Source organism: Idiotropiscis lumnitzeri, chromosome 10, assembly GCF_059441095.1.
Source record: "Idiotropiscis lumnitzeri isolate Australia: NSW breed Sydney's pygmy pipehorse chromosome 10, RoL_Ilum_1.0, whole genome shotgun sequence".
In the NCBI taxonomy this organism is placed as follows: Eukaryota; Metazoa; Chordata; class Actinopteri; order Syngnathiformes; family Syngnathidae; genus Idiotropiscis; species Idiotropiscis lumnitzeri.
In genome coordinates this window covers 11,848,562-11,869,873 of record NC_142400.1, presented here as the reverse complement: position 1 = coordinate 11,869,873, position 21,312 = coordinate 11,848,562, and the positions used below count along the sequence as shown (strand labels likewise).

The following is a 21,312-nucleotide window of genomic DNA, read 5'->3' as shown; positions in this document are numbered from 1 at the left end:
GAAAATTAGTGCTCATGCTTTTTAAACACTAAAGCCTGTTTCTGCTATTTCCGACCCTCACTCCTTATATCAGCATAAAGAATAGTGGAGGGTGAAAGATTGCCTCTGTTGTTTGTATCACACACAGGAAATGAAGAGCTCATCTTCCCAGTAGTGTCTCTGCATTTGCCCTCTCTTCCGCTCATTAGCAGCTAGCCAGTCATTTGATGACAGGGAAATGATAACGTGCCCGATGTATTTGGGCAGAAATGGCAGGGTACGCTGGGCCAGACGCAGCAGGGGCCGTGCCACAGTTAGTCATATTAAAAGACTAACAAGGACACCTGGTTTATGTCAGTTAAACTGTGTGTTGATGAATAGATGCTACTGTGGAAATATATTTCACTTCTTCCTGCTTTTGGACCAGCAGTAGATGCTGTATACAATTGGGGGGTGTTTGTAATGCACGTTCAAAGTAAACATGCAGTCAGTCAGTCAATCCTGTCATTAATCATATACAAAGGCCACAATGAGTGAGAAAAACATATCAAACATTGCTCAGTAAATGCAGCAGTATATCATATGCCACTCCAAACTACACTCCATCTAGAAAAAGAGCATTATTACATATGTAAAGGTAGATTCTTTGTTACTACTTTTGTATAATATTGTGTTCGTAATTTATTATAATTATAGACACTATATCCAGTCTTTCAAATACTGAGCATCACAGGAGAAGTGAGTTTTGTATTTTTTTTTTTTGCCATTATTTTTCAACAACTGTGTGGTTCAGTACTGTTTTACAGAAAGAGATGATGAAGCGGCATCAGTGGGTTGACATTAGTCGGTGAGTTTTTCTTTTTAATCTTTCTTTCTTCCTTATTTATTGTTGTCGAAAGCCCTTCAAATGTTTGTTTCTCATTAATAAAAGTAATGCTTTATCAGTGATAGCATTCACTTGAGCTAATGTAAAAGTCACATGTCATAGTACTCGGATTGCTTTTATGAAAAATATTTTATTAGGTGCACGCTGGGTTGATCTATGGTTTGCCATGTCACACAGACCAGTCAAAACTGCACAAGAAAATCTAACAGAATAAGTTGAGACAATCGAAATAAATTATCTTGAAACAAATAAATAGGATATGCACAAACATTATTTTATGACTACAATACAAATACAAAAAATATGCCTTGTTTAGCAGTCATGACTTAAAATATAAACGCCTCCCCCTATTAAAAAAAAAAAAAAGAATAAAATGTACATTCTACTGAGTCCGAACTCAAGAAATATCTAGGACAGCAGCAACAAGTAGTTTTAAGTTAGCAAATGTATTTTTCTTTCATGACTTCTCAATAAATGTATGCAGAACCTATGGAAAAGGCAGCAGAACCTCTGGAAAAGGCTGTAGTATTTTACTTCACGTTTTCCTTTAGATACGGCTATAGGAATAGTAAAGATCTTTCTCCAACATCTCCTTGCTACAACACAACACTATCCACGTAAATGAGATTAGATTGACTGTGGGCTTTGTTGCACTCCATGAACAAATATAAAATGTGGTTAGTATTCCAGGCTGAAGGAAAGCGTTCAGAATAGTATATAAACTGATGTGAACGTGTGTTTGCTGCTTAATTTTACTGATTGTCCACAGCATTTATTTGAATGAGAATTTAAAAAAAGTGATGTTAATGTTCTTGACTTTTCACCTGCTGGTTTTCACATTAACGTTCTGCACTAAGACTTTAAATTGTTACTCTTTACCTAACCTCACATTGCACAATATAAAGACTAATAACTGAGCATGATTTGTAACCTTCGAGCAAGCCTTGGACACTATTCATGTCGCTCTGATTCAGTTCCTCCACCATCAAAAACAACAGTAGGAATTGTTTTTACCAACTGTCTGTTAAATGAATACTTTTAATTAAGGTGCCAATTCAAAATGAGCTGTTGCGGAAGCACCTCCTGATCAGTGCCTGTCAATCTCTTGTAGGCTAAACCATGTGTGTGGCACGCAAGTGTGCTGCAAGACATCATCAGGAACTTATCCAATTTTACTTCGTTTCAAAAATTATTTAGAAATAATCATGTTCTTTATTCATCTATGTTACCGATATATAGCGGCAGGCAGGACAATTAAATTGACTTCCACTAGATGGCAAAATATGAAATTATCTAAACTGGATTTTACAATGAAGTATTTATAAATTGAGACATCATTACTTTGGCATACATCGTTTTTGTGCTATTTTTGTTTAGTGCCACGAGAGTGAATGTGCCACAGTAAACAAAAATGAGTCAACCTGGGACACCATCAACTCCATTTGCCAAATGCTGCCACCTGCTAGACATGAGAGTAACAGCAACAGTTTAGACCAGCCCTGTATGTGCCACACAGGCAGCAAGTTATATGGATACAGAAATGCTATAAATATTATCCTGTTATGCTATGTCTGCATTGATGATACTAGGGTGACCCTTCACAAAAAGACATGTGACAAAAACAATGCTTCCTTTTGCGTTTTCTTTTGTCAGACAAGTATTTCCTGATTGACTAGCGCTCTCTGGTGGTCGTTCAGCTACATGACCTCGGATTGCTGACAGGGTCCTGAGTGTGAAAAAGAAGGCTACAGTAAGTAACATCTCTTTCCTTTCAAGTCCGAGGCTCCAGTCTGTGTGACAGTTCAAACAGGGTCTGCTGATTGTCGATAATATGAAGGTTGTCCATGTAAGTGCGCACGTCTGCACTGCTCTTTGGGCTGATGTCATTTCCTGTGGGGGTTAAAATGAGATCATTTGTCTTCATCATCACATCTCCTTGTCAATGGTTAGCACAAAATAGGAGTACTGACCCAAATGATCCCTCTGACACTGTCGGATGAGGCGCACCGTGTCTGCTATCATGTGCTGGTAAAGACAAGCGTGTCAGTAATCACTGTGATTTGAAAAGCCAGAATCTCATCGCTTCCCTGACTTACCAGCTTTTCAAAGTTGACCAGATTATCATGAAATGTCTTGTTGCCTTCATGAATGAAGGTGATATCTAAAAGAAAGAGAGCTACGGCTTTAGTTGTGAGCTATTTGAGATATTGTGTCTACATCTTGGTCCGCTTTCATGTTGATAATGATGATGCTACCTTTAAGTAGCAGAGGAAGAAAGGGAATCTTTGGAGCCTTCATCTTCTTGAAGGTGTCCCTGTAGGCCTTATGGTTCAGTGAGGGATCCTGTGAAGACGTGTTCAAAACAAATGTGTGGGATGCTCAGTGTGTGCAATATGCATGCACATGGGTGATGCTAAAAAATTCCCTTTGTTCATTCTATAGTTCGTGAAGCACTAAAAAGGAATGTTATATACTGTTATGGTGGATATGGAAAAACTTGAATAAGGGGGAAACTTCATTTATTTCACTAGTTAAATTAAAAAAAGTGAAACGAGACACAGCAATGTTTAAAATATACATTCATGACGCACAGAGGCCAATGTGAATTTCTAAAATTATGACTTAGAGCGAATAAAAAGATCAAATTCACCCGCTCAAGAAATATTTACATTGCATAAGAAACAAACAAAAAGGATTTTTAAAATCAATAGTTCAGGATTGTGGAAGTGTTTTATTATGGTCTTAATGAATCTGTGTAATAAATGAGTACTGTATTACTTATGAATTTAACTTCAACATCAGTGCTAAAATGAACATCTCTGCAATATTCAATTTTATTGAGTTCTTCGTTGTTTTCAATGAGAAACATGAAATTCACTTACTGTGAAGCTCTCCAGCTCAGAAAACAGCTTTTTGAATTTCCCAGGAATTTTCTGCAGGAATAAAAATTACATATTATATGTACTGCATTGTAAAATTGTCAGGAAGAGAGAGGATAAGTACAGATAATCGTAATAAAATAAATTGTGATTGCTACCTCCCACGTCTGAGTGAGACGGCTGACAGCAGCAGTGTTCAGGCCCATTATAATGGCAAAGAAGCAGTGGAGGTTCCGCTGTGCTTTGCAGCTGCCAAATAGAATACAGGGAAATGGCTTTAATTAGTCACAGCAAACAAGGTCATGCAGTTCATTGATAACCCACGAGAGAGCAGCATTACCCTAAATACAAAATTCAAGCTACATCAGAATACTCTATGTATACTTCATTATCAACTGCTGGCAGAGCAGCCAGGGAATTACAAGCTTTGCGTGTATAAATGAATAATTACGCTATTAAATAAAATAGATTTTAATAATCTAATAATATTATGTACCTCCGCTGACACTGGTTTAGAATAATCATATTTGTGCTTCCAACTTCCTTTCCAAGCATTGCATGCTCTTTTTGTCTTTTTTTTTCTATCTCTGAATGCACTGTGCATTCTCTTTAAAGTCTAGTGTAAGCATCAATAGATATGCAGGCAGCATGTTGTGGTCAACATGGCACACCGCAACACATGGTAGGAACAGTAAAGAGTGATTACAGCCTAGTAGGGTAATTTTTTTCCCCCATGGGGGGAACGGGGGTGTCTATTTGAGGAAATACAATGATTATATGGATGCTTACTGTGCCGCTATTTTGATGAACTTCTTAATGAGCTGTACTCTTTGGCAGAGCGCAGTGCACACCAGCACCTCAGTCATCACCCACAATTGGATCTCATTGAAGCGCTGAAGTAGCAACTCTAGTGCCGCCGTATGGTTTCCACCAGTATGACGCCTGAAGGTGAAGTAGATCAGCTCTTGCTGCAAAAACAGTAAAATTGCTCATGAAACAGGATCAGGTCGCTTAATGGTTCTAGGCTTGTTGGGAATTACTGAGACAACATCCTTGGAAAATTAAAGTCAGGTTATGGAACAAACCTCGTGAATGGAGTCAAATATGGTCCAGTCAATGTTGCTGAAAGCTTCAGCAACATCCCATGTGTTTAAACTAAGCATATGGGCAGTCCTCTGTTGCAGTTTTGAGTTTTCTGTGAATGGGTTCTGAGGAGAAATGCAAAAGAAGACAATAAAAAAAAACATGACAAATTGCAAGATATTCTGTACTAAACATGAGACATGCACATTTTTGTACCTTTGACCTCTGACCTTGTAATCAATTGTTTCCACCTGAGAGCACCTCTTACTCATTTACCTTGTTGGACATTTTAGATAATTTTATGCTTCCAACTAAGGACTGCTCGATTATGAAAAAATATCAATCCAGAATATTTTTGTTATAATTGAAATCACGATTATTCAAACGATGATTTTTTTTGGGCTAATTGAATTTTGATTAATTGCACAGCTCTACTTCTAACATCAATGTCTCTGGACTTAAAAAATGTTCCACTATCCAACCAACATAACCCAGTTGTCTTCTGAGAAGAGTGTATTAGACAGAGGTGGACATTCCGTCAGTACGGATTTATTCTCGTCTCGTATTAGTTTATTCGCAGGGTTCAATACAGTGGCTTTGCTTGAGTTGATTGCATTGACTGTACATGGAAACGCTTTTGCTTCCTGAACAGTGGGTGGCGCTATGCACAAAGCGAAATCAGGCAAGACAACAACTAATGAATCTATGTGCGAAGAGGTCAGTAGTTTTGAATACCATAGACATCTTCACATAGAAGTTCTTGTGAGTTGTTTTAAATTTCTATTTTTATTTTGGGAAAGACTAGTGTTAAGTCAGAGTTTGTGAAATAGACCCAGATCCACACTCGCATTTCATCCAACTTGGTTTCGGATTCCACAAAAATTTAAGGGGCTCATCATATTGAGCATTAATTCACCAGGATTGTAATTTTGGCTACAATGCCATGTGGGATTCTGGTCAGAATTAGAATCAGAATACCCTTTATTGTCATTACACTCTTTGTACAATCAGATTGGAGTGCTTCCCATCTCCAGTGCAAATAGAAATAATAAAAATAAAATAATAACAAATAAAATAAATTAAAATAAAAAAAAAAGTTGAAACAGCATTAGGCAGCCACCGGCAAAAAATAATCACATCTTAAATTACAATCACAGTATTTAGCGAAATGAGTCACAAATTGATTATTTTTCAAAAATCATTCGGCTCTACATGACCATACTAGGTTTTGTGATGTGACTGATGTGACAGTGTTCTCCCTACCAGGACTTCACCCAGGTCCTTTCTGCAAACATGCAGTCTTCCCACTGGCTGCAGGGAGGGGGAGAAAACTGTGTCATGAGGCTGCAGGAGCAGTCTGCCTACAAGAGAGCAAATGCATCACATATCACAAGTGGCAGATAGCGGGCAAGATCTGTCAAGCAAAGTACAAGAGATAGGACCCCACTTGGAGCAAAACAGACACTGACTTAACTGTTTATTGATCGACTATAAATGCTTCTCCCTTTTTTAAATGCAGTATCTCATGCTTGGCACAGATATATGGCCGTTTAGAACAACACAGAAGGTTAAGCATGTATGGAATCTGCAGGACTTTGGTAGAAGAAAAACATTCTACTGGTCAATTAATTGTGTGTATACATTTTTTTGTAGTGAACTGTGACTAGTCCGCTGTGTTAGGAAATGTAACCACTCATTTATTGTTATTTTAATTTGAAATCCTGTATCTGCACTGATGGATGCTTACTCATACATATACACAAATTACTAAGAGCTGATACAAATATTGATTGAAAATCCTGCCTTAACAAAGGGATAGTAATGATGTGGACGGTGTAGATCCCCCACTATCCACCCTCTCGCTGTCCATGAGTCTGCGTATGCTAGAGGTGACTAATATTGCCCTTATTTAGCTACACAAGAGTGACTTTTTCACAAAAACTACAAACCCCTAAAACATGTTTTGTTCAAAATGATACAAAGTCACAATTGTTGATACCCGTACTGTGCTGGACTGGAAGACATTAAGGTTTACGTTAGTGTACTTAATGTGAAATACCTTGTAAACTTGACCTTGTATAATGTCGTGTTTACCTCCAGGATAAGTGACGGCCACCAGCACCAGTTCACCCTCGGAGACACCCATCCTCTCAGCCACCGCTTGTAGCAACTCCTGTGCCACAGCCCCAGGATGGGCCCTCATGCTCAGGTAGGAGTCCATCGTGATGTACACATGGCACGGTACTGCAAAAACAGAGTATTGCATGTTAAGCTAAAAAAATCTCATGTTTATCAAGGAAATGATTTTGAACTATCTAATCAAGTTAATGCAGTACTCATACACTAGTGGCGCACATAAATAATTACTCAATTAAATATTCAAACTTTTTAAAGTCCAATACAATACCTTTGTTAAATGCAGGTCAGTTGTATTTAACTTACAAAGTATTTTATGTTAAATTTGATAAAAGTGGTTGCATTTGTATAGGTAAATTGTTTATTTAAATTATGTGAAATACATTTCATTTAAATTATTGCTCAAAGGGTATTTTTTTTCTTTCTTTTTTTTAAGAAACTAATGTGGAAGAACAACCTATCTGATACAGATGGCAAGACCAATGTGTCAGTAATTCTGTTGTGTACTATCGGCTACACTTTGGTCATCGGCACAGCTCTATAATCTGTCTTGGGCTTCAGGAGCTTTGTCAACTCTTTTGAAATATCCTCTTCTTAAATTTTGCTATAATTAAGTGCGGTATTAAAGTATTAAAGGTTCAAGCTATGCAACTTACAAATTACACTGCCTAGAAACAGTGTTTTCTTTTTAGGAATTGCATTTTCCTTGCCACCTTTCACAATTTTTTGTCAGAATAAGCTGTATATAAATACCGGTATTCTCGTTGCTTAAGATCAGATCTCATGCCTATATACTGGCTTTTTGTAGTCGGTATTCTACCAGTTGCAAGCTTTCCTACTCACTTCCCGAGGACTGTACGTCATTTTGTGTTTTCTCCTCCTCAAACAGAGCAGTTGTCATGATCACTAAATTAGCACTTCCCTTGAGAGGCTTCCCGACAGCGCAACATGCCGTTGCGACCTGTGTTTGCATTGTTTTTCACAACTCAGGAATGTGCATGCCAAACTGACACATTCAGTCCCCGGTAGAATTCCCATTGTGCTGCTGCTGGGGATAATGCTTCATCAGCGCAGCTTTAAGGAAATATCTATGATGTGAGGAATGTGTGTGTCTTTTTACCTTCCTTGGTCTGTCTGTGCGTGGCCCTGGATAGGACCCCGTTCTCTTTCAGGCTTAATTGGTGGAAAAGTGCTTTGCTCTGGAAGAAGGGAAATGAACATTGAGATAACCATGTAATATTTTCCAATAAGACCGTAAGTGTGGGGATACATAACCTAGCAATACAAAATGGCCCATTTAGTAATATCATGGCCTCTTCACTCACCTTTCTTTGAGGGGAATATTCCTCCACTTCGCTGAAAAAGAATAAATGAAACAATAAAGCATCAATCAACACAGGCCCAAACCTGTTTCATTTTTTAACCTCTCAAGTGGATCTTTTGATTTTCCTTGTTAATTTGCATAAATACATCCCCCTCACTGTCTAATCAAAGCGTACGCGTTTTATGAGCTCACTTCATTATTTGAAGTCAATGTCAAGAAGGTGAGAGCAGATTGCTGGGTGCATTTTTTTTCTCCCAGACCTTTTTATTTATTCACCCTCTTCTCCACATTTAGATCTGATGGATGGCTATGATGGCCGTCCCTGTGTCTATTGGGTCCTTTGCATCACAATAGGCATGTTGGCACAAAGCCTACCCTGAGGGACCTACTGGCCGGGCAGCAGCCGTCCTGGCCTCAAGAAAATATATTTCAGCGTGGAGTACTGTGAATCATGAGGCAGCCTTATGAAAGGCTTTGAGAGTTGTAATGGAGTTAAGTTACTTAGCTCCTAAGAGCACACGACAGGCTTTCTTTTGCAGAAGAACTAGATTAGCTCGGTCTACATTCTGTAGCACAAAGCAGCCAATCTTGTCCTCCCAATAGGCCTCATTGTAAAAAGCCCATAAATAGTAGAGTATGTCACTTAGTGCCACCCACACAAAGTGTACTGGTTGTGGTGGGTCTCCCTCGCTGAATGTGAGCAGGAATGAGTCAGTGCCAGAAAACAACAGCAGTAGCAGCATCAGGCGATGTCATTTGCACTGGATCCTGATGGGCAGCAGGACAGAGACTCCCCAGGGAGACTCTGATTGGGGAAGGGGGTAGGAGGGGCAGTCACAGCTGACAAAGTGTTTGTCAGCTGGCGGACTCTTACCTTCACCAAGGAGGTCATGTTTGTTTGATAGTGAGCAGGATTCCGCACTCCACTACTTAACCGATTCTTGCAAAACCTTGTGGAGAGTGAGGCAAGAACCCACTGACTTCCCCACCCTCCAATTTCTATCTATCTATCTATCTAGTTAAACAGATCCAGATTTCACACAGTGACTAAATTTTGTGAGTGCAAAGAGACACAATTGCACATTAACTATACTATATACAATAACTATAAGTATACATTTTTTGTGACATTTGTGTTTGGTGGCGTGGAGTGAGATTTTTCCAATTGTGTAAAATACAGTACAGGTATATTTTCAATATAGGTATGTATAGATTGTATATAACGTATAACACACACTGTGCCTGAAGTCATTAGTGTGTGTATGTGTGTGTGCACGCATGTAAATCTGTTTTTCTTTGAACAGCCTAGAATAATTTGATGAACGAGCGTGCTTGTTCCTCGCATATTTTCATGCAGCGAAATGAGACTTAGCAATGAGCCGCCGCTTTCATTGAAGATGAGCTTGCTCGCTATCATGCAAGGACAGAAAGTGTGCCAAAATGTGGCTATTAAAATTGCAGTCTCGCATGGGTAACTTCCTATGTTGCACTCCCTGGGGTGACCTAATGTGGTAACACAAAGCTTCATCATCAAAAAATATCCACTAGAATTAACAAAATGTGTCCAAATGTAATGCTTGCAGATTGCTGTCTTTTAAGAATTTATTAATTTTGTATAGGAATGTTTTTTATGAGATTAGGGTTAATTGTGGGCAGGTTCTTCCTTCTTGTCAGGGTAGATAAACCCGCTCTCTATCCGACAGCTCGTCTTTATTTTATTCCCTCGATTTATGGAGGTTCAGCATAAAGAGCTCCCTGACTTTCATATTTGCATGCACCAAAAGCCCAGAACACTGCATTTCCTCGTCAGTCTCTGAAAGAATGCATTGATGAAAGAAGAAGAAGCTTTTCCTTTGTGCGGTGTACTCTCTCTCGTCTAAGTACTGCAACAGTTCTGCAGACGTTCGTATTTGAACTAACTTTACCAAGTCATTGTAATCATGATGTTTTAAATCATTAAGTCATTTATCATTGATAACCTCTGATCGTGTTACTCACTGCCTCCGATGCAGCTGGTAGAGCTTCTGCAGCTCCCTCAAATCCCTCTGCAAGGCCGGGTGCTCGTAAAGGTCATCCAGCATATAGCGGTACAAAGTCTGCAAGGAAAAGACAATTTTCATTTCTCCCCGTTACACCCACAGTCAACCATTCGTCCTCTACCTTCATGAAGACTTTGACATGCTCGTCCTCTCTCAGAAAGTCCCTGCAGAGAAGCATCCACTGTGATACTAGGTGCACCACTTTTTGTTTCCTCTCCAGAGCCTCCTTTGTGTCTTCTTTCACTCGGCACCGCTTGCAGCAATAAGTAAGGATTGGTTAAGGCTTTAAGTGTAAGCCGTGTGAATCTGACTTTAGCCTTGTTAGTTAGAGAGCCTGTTAACATCATTTTGTTGGTATTGAAGGATATTGTCCCAGAAGTGCTTGGCATAAATCGCTAGTTGACATAAACACTGGATAGGTCAGCAGAAAGTCATCCAAAAGTGTGTCTGTAAATAGAGACAGACATCATTAAAATGACAATTTCAGCGCTACTGCACCATTTAAAATATTGTATCTCTGCCGGTCTGACGCACTTGTGAAATGGAGTCACTTCAAAGGAGAGCAATATGAAAGACATTTATTTCATTGAAGATAAGTCCTCTGGTGATGACTTCCACCAGCCCAATGAGGCTTCTCCACTTCGACTGTACTGAGCATAGCAAGTCCAAACAAGCCCGAACATAACTCTATTTTCAATGGCACACACAATAACCATCATGGCATGAAAAGCCAATCACGTTAATGTGTCCTACTCAAAGTGAAGCATACTTGCATGTTGTAGAAAATTGATTAAATAAGACCTTGTTAAGAATTCTTTTTTTTTTTTGGGGGGGGGGGGGACCATACAGTATCCTGCCTGGTCATTTTATGCATGCAGTGTTGTGGTAGCCGGAAGCTATCTTAATTTCCTGCCATATAAGCAGAGGAGTGTAATCTTAATGTAATCAGCAAACACTAACTGTAGGCTATATTTGTCAAACATGTTTCTTCAGTGTGGCGGCGTTGTTATGAATCCTACTAACCCTAACATACCCTATCATTAAGCCCGCCCTTAGCAAACATGACTTTTTGTATTTTTATAAAAAATGTGATACATATTTGGAATTGGTATTGGAGGTATTGCCTGGATGCGGTAGTGCATGCCCGACACTGATGCATCAGCCAATCATATTGGAGTGGGGTGTGTCCTGCCTCATTTTCTAAAAGGGATTCATAAGAACGTGTCACTGAGGCGCCAAACTCCAAGTAAATGCATCTTTCAATGGATGTGTATCTGCTAAAAGAATCACAGATTTTTTTTGGAAGCACAAATCTCCACTGCCACCCATTGCCACATCGAATCTAAAAGAAAAAAAAAAGGTTAGATTTTTATTTTGATCTTATATTTTGGCTCAAAGATATTTGGTTTTATTTCTTGTTTTATTGCCTTCCTCTCAGAATCCGCTTGATCTTCCAGAATTAAAATCCAAATTTTTATGCACACCAGTCTCATAAGTGCCATGTGAACGGGTGTTTTCTAACTCTGTAGCGCCCATCAGATAAATGTTATTGTGTGAATGCCAAGTCATTGAATATTTTCCGGACTCTGTAAGGCGCACCTATATATAAGCCACAGCAACTCTTTTTGAAAAAAAAAAAAGAAAAGAAATACAAGCCGCATCAGACTACAAGCCGCAGTTTTCTATGTTGAAAAAAACTGAGTTGTTTACTGCATGTACAGAACATTTTTTTACTGTGAAAATTTTAACACAGCAACAACTTTGCTAATTAGAACAGAACAGACCCAAGAGAAAAAAAAAATCGAGATTTATTTAGTGTTTTTTCTGAACTATAGCGGGCCCCTACCGGTGAAAGAAAAATCCACAGAAAAGCACTGTTGTATTAGCCGCATGGTTCAAAATATAGGAAAAAAGTAGCAATTTATAATCCGGAAATTACGGTATAATGCCTCTTCTTGCCGCAAAAACAAGCACATAATCAACATCACTTGAGTATCTCAACTGGGTTGCGTGGAATGAATGTTTATAATCTAACAGGTGTCAGTACTAAGCGATACACCACCAACTCGGTATCAATACAGGTGGGGAATGTGCCATGCAACGCTTCACGCGACCTCATCACTATTTGGAACATTTCACGACAGTTGCATGCTCAAGAGTGTTAATGGACTTGTTCTCAAGCAATTTTCAACAACTGCTTATTAATGCGTAAAAATAACAGACAATGTGGGGGCAACACAAAATTGAGCATAATTGCTCATACGTCATTTCCGCCTGACTGCGACAATTTGTATTCCGCTTTTATTCGTACCCCAACATTAAGCATAGAGCCAAACATTGCCAAATGTCCTTTCAGAGAAAAGTCATCTCAGATTCACTGATTCCGCTGTTTCATTCTTCCGTGGAATCAATTAGGCTGACAATCCTTTTTCTTGCACACGTGAAATTGATTATCACTGCCTTCGATATTAAGCATGTAAATGTGTCACTTATTGACTTCAGCTGCCACCAAGGAGTTAATCTCCATGTGTCAAAAGCTTAAAATCATTGTAGCTGGAACATCTTGAACACTAAATATTCTTCTACAGTTTTAAAAGAGTTTTGAAACTTGCAGCATGCATCTAAAATAATAATAAAAAAAATCCATGCTGTGGTTTGGTGGCGTATTGGTAGTTGTGCTGCTGGCAGGCAATCAGTTCCTGGTTAACGTGTCTTTCACTGTCGCTCTGTGATTCGTCCAAGTAAGAAAGTGATCTTGCAAAGAGCCACACCAAACCCATATAGAGCAAAAGTAATAAGCCTCTGTCTTTTGCATAGAATTAAAAAGAGGTAGAATATTGCTACTAGTGTGTGTTTTAACATCTCACAATCTGATCATTAGATGTAGGTCAACTTAATGGGTAGTGAAAGTTCACTTCAATATGGATAGATTGTGGTGACTTTATTGGCTTATATATGCCTGTGGTGCTTTTAAAATGACTTGTATTAAATATTGTCCCTCAGCCATCTTTGAGAGAAATAAATAGTTTGCATGATGCCCGTGAGCCAATTGAGTAAGTAAGAAAATTAGAAATCAGTGGGTGGCTGCTGACTCATTGCTTCTTGTCTTTTTAGGTGTGTGGCTCTTTGACCTTGGTGCACAGCACCCCATCGTGCCTGCTGTCAGCTTCAGTGCCATCATTTCATATTGAACTCATGCTGAATGATTACTGAACAAGACCAGTGAACTTAAAGGTAGGTGTCTTGTCAAAACATGTGCATGGTGTGTTGTTGTTTGAGAATGTTCAAATTGTTACCCTCTGTGTTGACTATTGCAGCACCATATGCTCCACAACAAGTCCCATGTGACAACATTAAGTTCATTTTGATTCACTTCCTCACCAGAATAAGTAATGATTGCCACTGAGGTGTTTTGCTAGCTTCCATCCAATGACCAATGACAAATCAAATGTGACCACTTGCATTTACCAGGAATCAAAGAATGTAAATCTCTCTCTCTCTCTCTCTCTCTCTCTCTTACTCTCTCGCATTCTCTCTCTCTGTGTGTCTCTCTCTCTCCCTCTCTCCCTCGCTGTAGCTCTCTGCCTCTCTCCCCTCTCCCCCTTGCTGGTCTCTGCCGGCTGCATTCACCATTTCTTTTCCAAGCTTCAGAGTTTTTCCTCTGCCTTGGCAACAGTGTCACATTATTATTAGAGTACCTGCTGCCACCACCAAGTGAAGTGAGTGCGTTTGTTGACAGAGTGGGTTTTCATTCTAAAGCTATGCCTGCCTGCTGTCTGTGTGCAAAAGCGTTTAAAGGAGGCGAGCCGAACTGCAAATTTTGGGGAAGAGTGCCTTTGATTTGAGGAAACGAAATGAATAACAATAGTGACATCCACAGGTGAGTAGGAGTGTATCCTACCTGACTTAAGGTGATCTGAGACTTGTAACCAGTAAAGTACAGGGCAAATGTCATACAAAATCACATTCACACCTAAGGCCATCACCATCTTGTGGCATCTTGTTGCCACTATTTTGAAGTGAATTGAGGAAATTCATGTAGAGTGTTGCCATCTTTAGGGTGGCACCAATTCCTGACAGATTTGTGCTTTTCACATCAGCGAGTCAACGCGATGCCTAATACATGCTTTTTGGAATGTGGACAAGAAACCCACAAAAAGTCAGAGCCGCGATTCAAACACATAACCTTTGACAGTGAAGCAGTCTCGCAGACTCTGGCTCACAATGATGACAACACACACCCATATTAATAATAAAGCATTCTTAAGAATTCGTAAATACGCAGACATGTTCCCTAAAGAAGAAAACAAACAGTAACAGAGAGGATGTGGGAGGTTTTCCACTGACCTGTGTCTTTGCACTGTGTGGCCATCTGGTCCTCCTCCAACTTCACGTCACTCAGCAGGTGATCCAAGATTTTCTCTGGGGTCCCTGACACCACTGTGTACCTGTCAGACACCACAGAGTCAGTGGACGAATCCTCGTCCATGGAGGACAGCGAGCGACCGCTGCTCCACTCCTCCTCGCCCTCCGTGCCCTCGTCGTCGATGTATCGGAAGTAGGGCACGTCGAATGTGGGCAGAGTGGACGGCTCTACCCGGCCGGTACCGTCGCTGCTGCTGCCGGTGCCCTCCTCGGACCCTTCCTCGTCTTCGTCCTCATCCTCCTCCTGCTCCACTAAGGCGGCGTGCAGCAGCAGCATCTCATCCCGCAGCAAGCTCATCCTTGCCCTCACGCCGGCAATGTTACCGTGGTTACTGTTGCATGCCCCCTTTACCCTGCCATCCAGAGTCCTGTGCCCCCCCCACCCACTGATAGTCCAAACAAGTCCCCCCTCCCCGAACGACTTGATCGGGAAGGCTAGAGCTCACAGTTCCATGCTGCCAAGGTCCATCTAACACAGTCCTACATGAGCGGTAGTTGTGATGGACGCATGTGTGAGAGTAGTCCGGAGAGAATAATAAGAGGTGGAGAAAGCCTTAGTGAGAGAGGCAGGCAGAGATTTGTGGAGTGGCTTTACCTCCTGTTCCTCGCCGCCTCCTCCTCCTCCCGCTTCCCTCCTCCCCTTGCTCGCTGTGACGCCATCCTCCGGAGGACCAGAACGCAGCGGCCCCGCTCCTGCACGCGCACTGCCTCGTCACACTGGACAGGCTGGACATGAGCGATGGAGAAAGGGAGGGGTTGCATTATCACCAAGGAGATATAACCCCCCGCCCCAAACTCGCACTCCCCCTCTCCCGCCCTGCATGTTCTCCAACTAACACAAATCACCACTGATTTCCATCACAATGCTGTGTCAAAACCTGCACTGTAAATGAAGCCCAATTTCCACTGATCATTATTCAGGCTCTATCAGTAGGAGCACATTCAGGGATTAACATAAGTGGCTCATACATATTTTAATTACTGATTCCTGATGTCGGCTCTATTAAATTATGACCGCTGCCTTCAGGGTTTCGGTTGTGTGGAGTTAACATTGTCTCCTGTCTCCCACCTGTCGTTCTGATTTCATATTCAGATTTGTCATGCCAAGTCACCCAATCTGATATAAATCTGAACCAGGAAAGGTCACCCCTGTTCCATCTTTAAATCTTATTAAGGGAGACAGGCATGTGCTTGTTTTTTGCACAGCTAACTAGAGAGTGTGGGTGCAAACACACTTCTAATAACATTCCAATTGTTTGCACATAGATAATGTGCACGGCAATTACTAGCGTGCCATGCCAGAAAATTTGGCTATGTCTGGGGGAAAAAAATAAAAAAAATTCTGCTCAAGGCAGTCAATTACTGAAGCAGCTTTTTACAAACATAAGCTCAAGACTCAAATTTACGGCACATTTGCTTTAAATGACGTCCACTAGATACAGAATACTTCAAGACTGAAAATGTAATGACATCACTAAATTCCTCCTGTTTGTTAGGTTCTTTGACTGCAACAACTGTACATTTAGGTCTATGATGAAGCTCTGAATACCGTAGATGACTCGTTTTAAAGTGAATGTGGGTGCGTTATATTATACAGTCAAGCAACACAACTTTAAACCTTATATTTTGGCTTTAATTGTTTCAAAAAGACTGATGTGGAGTATTTTTCTCGTTTTATAAATTACATGAATTAAATCAAGGCAAATACAGTCGTTCACTAATGATGTTAAATACATTGCACAGTGTATTCAGAGATTCGCTTCCAAATTTATACATGCTTGGACTGTGCAAAGAATTGTGTAGATATGAAGTTCAAATGTTGGGCATGGCTAAAACGGTGCCTGTCAATGGCGCTTCAGCTCTGGTGTGAGTTCCAACTCCCCCACTATCGAAGAACTTGAACCCCTTCATTTGCATCGGTGGTTGTATGGCACACGATTTGTAGTTAGCTAGCTAACAATGCCTACACCTTGTAAATGCATCTTCCCTTTGACTAGTGAGATGGTGTGGCTGCTCTAGAGTGCCTCGTTGTTGACAGTGAGTGCAGGTCATGCAGAAAAAGGCAAAGGTGTGAGGAGGGTGGGAAAAATAAATGCCCGACTTGACAGCCAGCGTGTGAATTGGGCTGGTGTAGCAGCTTTAGAGCGCCTCGTTATCATTCACAACTCTTCTCTGTCTTGTGGTGTATCAAATTTACAAGACATTTACTTTCACTTTACAGTGACTTAAGTAACCTTAATACCCCACCTATTTAAAGGCATTAGTTTTTGGGCAAAATCCTACTATACTGGGATGATAAAAGACTCCATGCACAGTAAATGTACACAGTAGGCTGCACTGCAACTCCAAACAGCATTTTATTGTTCCAGCTTGTTAGAAAAAAAAGGATTATAAACCACTTGACAATGGCAGGTTTGGAAGGATCACTGATATTGACCATAATGAGGACCTCACTATATGGTGCACGCACACGCATCCTGCACCAATTCACCCTTTCAGCGCCCCCTCCCCTCACCCGTCAGTCAGTGCAGCTCTCATCTCTGTGTATGCAATTAGCTGTGCGGACACCCGGGAAGTGCTTGCTTTTTTTTTTTTTTTTTGGGTTGTCCTAATTGCCTTTTGCACCGAAGCGTTCAAGCATTGCTTCCAGACACATTATCATTGTTACAATAATGGTGTACATACAAACACAGTATGCGCAAGCTTTCAGTTCCCTTTGTTTTTATCCGTAAAGCATGTTCGTGTTAGCAACACGGGTTTAAGCAGTGTGACGCTCACATTTATCTATTTTCATTATTATGGTGATGGGTGATCTGGAGTCGATTCCAGCTGACTTTGGGAGAGAGGGCTGAATACACCTCGGACTGGTCGCTAGCGAATCACAGAGAACATATTGAAGAACAAGCATTCATGGTCACATTCACACCTTTGGACAATTTAGTCTTTATTTAGCCCAACATGCAGTCCGGAGCCGAGTTTTTAAACAACCAAATTCTTTCCATCAAAACAGAACACATAGGAAGAGACAAGTCATGAGTGCATGCATACACAAATACACACCTGCTGCAATGATCAGAATAGAAGTTATAGTGTGTGCGTATTTGCTCTCATCTGCTCTCAAATGCCAAAACAAGTTGATCACTGTTAAGTGTCAGCATCACGCCAGTCAATATGCAAACCAACCTTTCCTCATGATGAATTATTGATCCAACTCTAATGCTGTGGCCACTACTAGTACACACTGACTAAGCCTTGTGGTAATCTCAGTAAAATTATCAGTTCTCTGGAGTCCTGTTCTTGTAATCGGGCAGCAAACTCGGGCCCTGATGTGACCCAATCTAGTGCAGAAGTGTTCCTAAAATGGACTCTGTCTGTATTTGAGTAAACATTACTCCAGGGCCGTGTGATTTTTAAATGGTTCATTGTTTCGCTTGGGTTCCAAATGCATTCCGCTGCCTACAGGGACCCTCTCTGCTCTGTGGCGCTGGCGTACATGGTATGGAACACACAACGCGACCTAGAAGATGTCAATCTTGACACGGCTCCCATTTGGTCCAAATTCTACACAGAGTTGTTCAAACGCCAGCATGGTTTTCAAAGAAGCATTTGATGTATTCCCAAACGTTCCCTACAGCAGCATCTGCTCTGAGGCTTTAAACTCTGATCATATGGCGAGCGTGTACGTTATGCAAAATATTTGGACATGATTTTGCAAAGAAAAGCAGTTCCAAATAGTCATATCCAACAAAACGACATGCTAAAAATAAATTATATGAAGGATTTGAATCATTGGGAAATAAAACTAAACAAGATTGAAAGTGATTGCGTAACAATCAGAGTGCAGTGGACTGAAATAGTTATGCCTTCACCATCTGGGAACTCTAAGCTCTTTGATGCCCATATTTAGATATGTACATGAGTCACATGGCTGGTATGCGCGGAGCATCATTGGATTACAGTAAACTATTGCATTATCTGGAAACACAACTAGATAATGGCTATATTTCCCATGTCAAGTATTAACTAAGATCTGATAGGATAACACATGATGGACATGCTGGACATATATGCATAGTACACTGGTGCACTTTATGTTCTACTATTTACAGTATATAACAGCAGTATGAGAATGGGATTTTTTATGCATGTTATGTGCAGATTAGCAAAGGCATTGTGCAGACAGAAAGTCATTTTGTTGAATAACAACAGAGATAAAGAGATTTACTGTTTGGAGAAAGGTCAAGGACCTAACGCACTCGACTCCACCCTGAAGCCACGTAACGTCCTTGCATGTTGGTCTGGCCCGCTTGCGTCAATGCTTCCTGCCATTGTGGCGCAGTCTAGCTAGCACAACCATCCAGGAAGCTGAGCCCGCCATGATCTCAACCAATCAGAGGCCATTATTTTAAGTGTGGTGGACTGATCTTAGATGATGTCATCTGTCCGCTACGTTTCATTTCTCCAGTTTTACCAATTTTTCACTCACTCTGGTGTGTTTTCAGAATTATTTGAAACTAATTTAACTGACTTGTCGACATAATTGAAGCGAACACAATCATAGCGGAAGATGTGAGCATACAGTTGGCTCCAAAAGTTCATGAACATTAATAGACTTTTTATTGTTATTATTATTATTTTTTACCTTTAAAAACCACCAGAATGATAAACTCCAAAGCGTACCACATCATGATTCAAAAATGCTGGAGACGGTGTTATAGCATGCACGGCTGCTAATGGAACGTGTTCATTGGTGTTTATTGATGATGTGATTACTGAGTGAAGTGACAAGAATTGACTTGGAAGATGCACAGACCAGCTTTGAGCTGATGCTAGTTCAGTTTGATGATTTGTGTTATGAAAAAAAATTAATTTGAGTTTGAGCAAGCTTCAGATACGCTGCTGCTTGAGTAAAGCCAAGACAAATAGACTAATTAAGGTACTGTAATGCCCTTGAATGTGGGCTAGCAGAGATTCACTCGCAGATGCACTTTCAGCTGGACAGAGAAAAATACAAATTGAAAAATAATGCAAACACTTGTAAGGAACTTCTGTCAGCGACACCTCACACAGGCGCTCACTCACTAGGCCGCACCCATTGAAAACTCCACCCAAATACTACATATTACACTTTAGGAAATCATTTTTCACATTCTCTTTTATAATGATTTATTATTTTCACACCATACAGTGACATTTGTCTAGATGAAAATATAATGAAAAAATGCGCTTGAATTTTGGGGCTCGATGAATTAATGGCATTTTAAATTGTGATGATTTGATGAACTGTATTTCAAATCTGATGAGACACCCATTCACATTAAAGTTAATGACCCTGAACATACTAATTGAAGGCAAATAAATTAGTCAGTGACTGGATCATGACTTTTCAGGAGTTGAAGACAAACATGAAATCAGCATGAAAGTGAAAAAAATAATAATCTAACTTTACCCCATGGCCAACCCCACTGGAAATGGAAGTATTAGCAACTATCCAATGAAGGTAATTTCTTAATAGTTCATAATGCTGTTTTGTTGGCACCTCTTACATTAATGCTGAAAGTCGGCACATCTTGTTTGTTTGATTCTTTATCCATTGTGGTGATTTACCATAAAAAGCTCCACTGTCCACAAATTTTTGTACCTAACTCTACTGTATATTGTGTAATAATACAAAATGTTACTGATGACATCAGTCACATGATACTTCATAGAGAGCAGCCTTCTGCAGACATTCGCCTTCTACATCAACCCATTTACAGAATTAGAGTTGCCAAAGTTTCTCACTGTTCTGTGTCTCTCACCTCATTTTTCCTTTCTGGGCCCTTGCTGTGATTCTGCAAGAAGCGGCAACCATCCTTGGCCAGTCTCTGGACCATCTCCAATCTGGACAGTTCCTCCTTATCATGCAGGATGCAAATGCTGCCCGGCTGCAGCGAAGCAGACACGGAGAACATGTACCTCAGACCGCAATCCCACGACATCACTGCCTCACCGATAGGGATAACGAGCACAACTGGCGTCTGGGAGCTGACTTGCAAAGAGGTGAGTGGCCGAAAAATCAGTCTGTTCTAAGCTTGATTGTCACAGAATAGAAAATCCCTTGGAGTCCAGGTGCATGCATACAAAGTGAATGACACACTCCCTTGTCGTCCTTCCCTTGCCTTTCACTAAAGGGGTGGGGAGGGAGTTGGGAACAGGGCAGGTTCAGGAAACATCTGGCCGGCCAAACACACCCAAAAAGGAAGTTGGAGAATCTCTTGAATGCAGGAGAGTCTCGATTCAGGACTGGGCAGGGTGCTTTGTATCGGAAGGTCAAAAACTCAAGCACACAATACAATAGACACATGTCAAGCCACATTTGTTAGGCATTTATTGTCCGTGTATTAATCATCCCATGAAGGATGGACACGATAAAGTATTCATTCTCGGCTCAAATTGTCACCACTATCATAAATACTTGATCAACTGTAATACAGACATGACTGGATGTAACTTCTTACTGTATTACACCATTACAGTAGGAGCCATTTTTAATTTTTGTCAGCATTGCTACCCTTATGT

At 40.5% G+C, this 21,312-nt stretch overlaps 1 protein-coding gene across 1 annotated transcript; it reads right to left on the bottom strand.

Annotated features, from left to right (window-relative positions):
- Positions 1–975: 975 nt before the first annotated feature.
- Positions 976–20,864, bottom strand: LOC148329368 (rap guanine nucleotide exchange factor 5-like). The gene is made up of 18 exons (XM_088307640.1): positions 20,553–20,864; positions 15,347–15,477; positions 14,674–14,774; positions 10,695–10,773; positions 10,448–10,592; positions 10,286–10,383; positions 8,289–8,319; positions 8,084–8,162; positions 6,922–7,071; positions 6,091–6,188; positions 4,830–4,952; positions 4,534–4,712; positions 3,903–3,993; positions 3,748–3,798; positions 3,121–3,208; positions 2,962–3,026; positions 2,836–2,890; positions 976–2,755 (listed from the first exon to the last, which is right to left on the bottom strand). The coding sequence occupies exons 1-18, from the start codon at positions 20,730–20,732 to the stop codon at positions 2,637–2,639; spliced, it is 1,863 nt and encodes a 620-aa protein (XP_088163766.1). The 5' UTR covers positions 20,733–20,864; the 3' UTR covers positions 976–2,636.
- Between the last annotated feature and the right edge of the window lie 448 nt (positions 20,865–21,312).